Source organism: Myotis davidii, unplaced genomic scaffold (assembly GCF_000327345.1).
Source record: "Myotis davidii unplaced genomic scaffold, ASM32734v1 scaffold394, whole genome shotgun sequence".
NCBI lineage: Eukaryota > Metazoa > Chordata > Mammalia > Chiroptera > Vespertilionidae > Myotis > Myotis davidii.
The window spans coordinates 2,943,429-2,948,477 of NW_006287548.1; the positions used below are offsets into that span (position 1 = coordinate 2,943,429).

General features: G+C 41.7%; 1 protein-coding gene across 1 annotated transcript in view; it reads left to right on the forward strand.

Annotated features, from left to right (window-relative positions):
- ADAM23 (ADAM metallopeptidase domain 23) overlaps positions 1 to 3,718 on the forward strand; it is a gene marked incomplete at its 5' end in the record, with an annotated part of 149,420 nt that extends 145,702 nt beyond the window's left edge. The window contains one exon of the mRNA XM_006759419.2: positions 2,399 to 3,718. Coding sequence (XP_006759482.2) covers positions 2,399 to 2,447 — 49 coding nt within the window. The remainder of the gene's footprint in view (positions 1 to 2,398) is intronic.
- Positions 3,719 to 5,049: the final 1,331 nt, after the last annotated feature.

The following is a 5,049-nucleotide window of genomic DNA, read 5'->3' on the forward strand; positions in this document are numbered from 1 at the left end:
GCAGTCCTGGATGGTGAGAGGAATGTCCGACTGCCAGTTTAGGCCCAATCCTGGTGGAATTGGGCCTAAATGGACAGTCGGACATCTCTCGAGGGGTCCCCAGATTAGAGAGGGTGCAGGTTGGGCTGAGGGACATGCCCCCCCCCGTCCCAGTGCACGATTTTCATGTACCGGGCCTCTAGTATTTTATAATGATCCAGAAATACCTTACAGGTTATGATGAGAAAGAATTGCCTCACAGTCCTAGTGAACAGAGAATATTCAGGTGAGACAGTCATGGAAGGAAAACAACACGCACATGCCTACGATAGCTGTGCTCTCACATTGAAATTGAACAAAAAGACTTGGATATAGAAAGTTCAGGACAAGCAGTTGTCAATGTACAGTGGCCCATATGGTTACAGCTTACATGTGAGGGACCCTCAGGGTGAGCCTGCCATGGGAGTGTCCCTTTCATCCTCATCGGGGAGGAAAAACGGTCCCAGAACCCCCTGTTGGTATTCAGAAGCTATTTTCTGATAAGTACATGGTTCTACAGCATGATTTAGCTCCTGGTCAGCCTGCGAACCCAGTCACCCTGTTGAACATTGTTTCTATTTTTTAAAAAAAATGCAATTTAAGCTTCAAAAACTGACTTTTAGAAGAAGCACAGAGGTTGCCTGTATGTCACGCTGAAGTGGGATTTTATATCTCCATTTAAAAGTGAATTGAATTGTAGTTATGACCTTGGACATGACTGTTCAGCTGACATTCCCTGCATTTGAATAAAGGATTTTAGATGTGGGCAATATAGTCATTTACATGCATACCGCTAGTTGGCTTGATCTTTACATTCATTTTAATTGAGAAGACATTAGTTTAACATTTCTCTTGAGTTCCAGTAACACATATCTAACTAGTAGTCCTTCAGGATCATTTTACAAGGTCAAGCGGTCCCTGTTTTCCCCCACCTGACTCACTGGAAGTGTGATTCCTAATTTAGTTACCTTCAAGGACTATGATCATGGATAGTAGATGCACATCCTGTGCTCTGGAGCAAACTCAGGGACAGACGCATTATGGGAGATGTCCCTCTTGATCTCATCTCTATTTCTGGGGCAGCATCAGCAATGCATGCTTTCAAGAATATTGATTCAAAGGAGGGTTGTAAGGTGGTGGGTGATAGGGAAGAAAAGGAAGTAGAACTGTTGCAAATAGTGTTTGTTGCAATGGATTACCTGCTGGGACAATGAACCATGTGCTTAGGCCATTAAAGATATTTTAATGAAAACTTCCAAAAAGAAAAGGAAAATTTTCTTTGAAGATTTTTATATGTGATAGTTCAAAAAAGAAGCATCAAAGTGGTCATCTTGGGGAAAATAAGAACTTTGCAGGATCAACTTTGGACTTTGGTGTTGTTTTTATTTTGAATTACCTAGAGGCGAGGAGGAATACACTGTAATCCCTTTGGTACTTAGGGCTGTACGGGCATCCAGCTGCCCCGAGTGAGTGGGCAGGGGAACGAGAGCTCCTGGGGACTCCTTGGTCTCCAGTTTTGCATGATGCCTTGGTGGCAGCAGCATTGCACCCGCCCAGTGCGCAGATTAAATGCATGAGCCTCCTTGCTTGATGCCCCACATGAAACCAGACCATGGGGAGGTTGCAACCAACTCTTGTTGCCTTGTACAAGTGTCTTGCTGGTTCTTTCTTTTCTCTTTTGAAACATCAAAACCACTTTTTAGGAGACTGGACACTGTGAGCGAGGCATTTTAATGTTCCTTTCAACTAAGCTAATCTGCTGCATTTGCTTAACTAACCTGAGCCTGTGTCCATTCTCCTCAGAGTGTACTATCTCCCTGTGCACTCTGATCTTCAACTTTCTAGACATGAAAAATGCTTGTTCCACAGCGTGGTAAGAACTCACACAGCCAAGGCAGCACAGTCACTTAGTAGAACAAGGCGTTTTGCCATCTTGGCAAAGGCCGATCAGCTGATACTGAACTCTCAGGTCTGGAAGGAATCAGCTACAAGACCTTCAGAGTTCTAATAGCCCCCGAAATGGAAGAGCCCTCCATATAATTATTTTGATCCAGCTACAATTAGCTATGTCAGTTATTTCTGAAATAAGAGACAAATTGGGCTCCTGAGACTTCCAGCGATTTCAAATGAACAACTTGAAGCTTCTTTTGATCTTCACAAATGAATGTATTCCAGTGGAGATGTTGTCAAGACATTCAAAAGTATAAGAGGTTCTGTGTTTCAATTTCGAGTTATTTTGGAAAATCTGCCTCAGTGTGAGTTGATTACTTTGCTCTGGAAGTAGTGTTGTCATTATCATCACCCTCCTCTTATCATGATCTGACTAATATTGTGGATTTTCCCCCCTCCGCTTGCATCTTCTTTTGACGCACTCGGGAAGAAATGTCAAGAAGAGGAGGTTCGATCCTAGTCAGCAAGGCCCCATCTGAATCAGCTGTGGCGGATGAACGGTGCCTCACACTGTTGGATTCTGGATGTGATGCGCTTTCAGCAATGTTGCCGGAACTGTTAAGTCTGTAAACAAGAACACTGGGTGGTCATGACTGTAGAACTCAAGTTGGGGTGACCGGGATGAGGTCAAAGAAAACTGTCCTTTTTGGAAATCATTTCAAAGAACTCCTCCCACCACCTGTCAATAAAAGGGGGGGCGGGGGCAAAAGACAATGTTCTAAAAAGAACTGTTTCAGAATCTCTTTTTTTTTCTAAAGGAAGAAGGAACAACAACAAAAATTAAGTGCAATAAATGAACCATTAAAGATAGCAAATGATTTTTTTTTTCTTCCTCAGCCTGCTGGCACTTAATATCTTCTAAATGATCTGGCATGATTTCTTTTCTCTTTTCCTACCAATGACACACTTCAGTGGCATGAAGATCTAATTTTCGAAAGGGTAAAATCTGCATGGCATATCTACAACAAGCAGCTAGCAAGCCAATCCGCAGCCAAACCTGCAACTGAATTCCTAAGGTGGAGATGACAGGTGAACATGAGGAAGCTGCCTGGCCCCGCCTCCTAGTCTAGACCAAGCCACCAACTCCCTGCGCTCCTTGATTCATTCTTTCATTCAGTTTCTCTTGGACCAGGCAGCCATGGGACATGGGAGCTGGGACTTGAGAGTGGATACTATTGTAAAGTTCTTTTATAAATGTAAATATGGAAATAAGAGATCTTGACACATCCTGTTCACTTGTCTGTATTGAAATATTTTTCTTGTAAAGGTTCTCTGTGAATTTGAGTTCATTGTTTGCTCCCCATCTTTTTGGTTCCTCTTCTCCATTTCTTTGTCTCTGCCCTTTTCTCTTGTAACATGTTGTACAGTGATTGTTGGGCTTGCTTAAAAAATAACAGATGTGGCCACAGATGCAAGGAGTTTGGGCACAAAACAGGTGCAATTTAAGAATGAAATGTTTGAATCAAACAAAATGCTTTGAAACCAAAAATCAAAGATGAGGGGAACACACAACAACAAAATAACCCACATTAAAAACCCAAAAATTATGTAAATGCAAATACATGTACTGGTAAGTCTCAAATTTTTTTGTTGTCATTATAAACATATGTATATAATGTAAGAAAGTAGACACCCTTTCAAATTAATCACTGAAGTGCCAAGCTCATGATGTTAGTGTTTGGTTTTGACAATTTTTTCCCCCGTCTTCAATGTGAAAGGAGGATAAACTTAAAGCCTTAAATTAAAAAAATAATAATTTTTCAATGTTGAAAGCTTGGGAAAAGGTTAAGCTTTACATTTTATTCATATCTATTACTATCAATATTTCATTCATGCCTCATCCTCCTGCCTCAAAATATATATGGTAGAACCCCACTGTAACACTGGTGATGAGACAGAAACATCAATCACCTTCCTATGAGCGCTGCTGGAATAGCCTTTACTTCTGTGTGTTGTGTTTTCAACAAGCCTTGTTGGGCCCACGGTGTGCTGCCGGTCTGTGAATAGCTGTGCTGGCTCACAGCGGGGTTCTGCTATACATACAGATTCACCTTCTTTTCCCTCCAGGAAGATTTGCAGATGTAATCTGGATTCCCAAGTCCCTCTGAGTTTAGTTCACTTTCACTGAGGTTCCTTCTTCCATAAATAAGCTCATGATCACTTCCGATCAAGTGTTGTATACATTAATAGAGAAACTTGGTCCCAGCTTTGTTTTGAATATAAAACGTGTGCATGACCCATTCAGTGAGTGTCCATCTAGAGATGAGCTTTCCTGGAGGCTCCAACATACCCATACTTCTCTAGCAACCTCCTCCTAGGAACAGAACATCAGTTATACTATTCACTTCATGACAACCACGTCAGTGAGCTTTAAGTCCCTTTTCAGCACGTTTCATGACACTAGTCTCACAACCTTGGCTTTGACTTTGGAAAGGATTATGTCCTCAAAATGTGCTCTTAAAACAGTGCAGTTTTTCATATATATGTAATTTTCTTTCTTTCCCCCTTTTTTCTCTCCCGTTCCCCTCTTCCTCTCCACCCTCTTTCCCATATATTTTTAATCCTGGAGGTAGCACAGTCCTAGAGCAGAAACTTTACTTTTTATCTGCTACAATAGACCATAACCTAACATCTTCCTCCTGCTGTTGCTTTCTGAGTACTAGGTGCTACACAGGTACGCAGTCTTTTTCTAGAGCTAGCTGTGTGTGTCTATTGTGCTAACAGGGTTCTTTCTCTACAAGGTAGACCAGCCTTCTTCTTGGCTTTTTAAGACACAGGTTGTACATATCCCTTCCCTAGCGGCCATGCTCTTTCACCTTCGAGGAATTCAGATTACTCAGCATCTCTTCCTGTTGTTGCATTATTTCCGTCTCTGTTGCTGGATCCTACTCACTCGTGGATTCTCAGCCACTGCTGAGTTTACCATGTACATTTCACTGCTCTTCCAGAGGCACCACGTGACTTAATAGAAACACAACCATGGTGGTTACAAAACAAGTTAAATCTTTATCATTAACTTTTGAGCATTTCACAAACAACATTGTAAATGTGCGATGTTATGTTTTAAATAAGAACACAGAG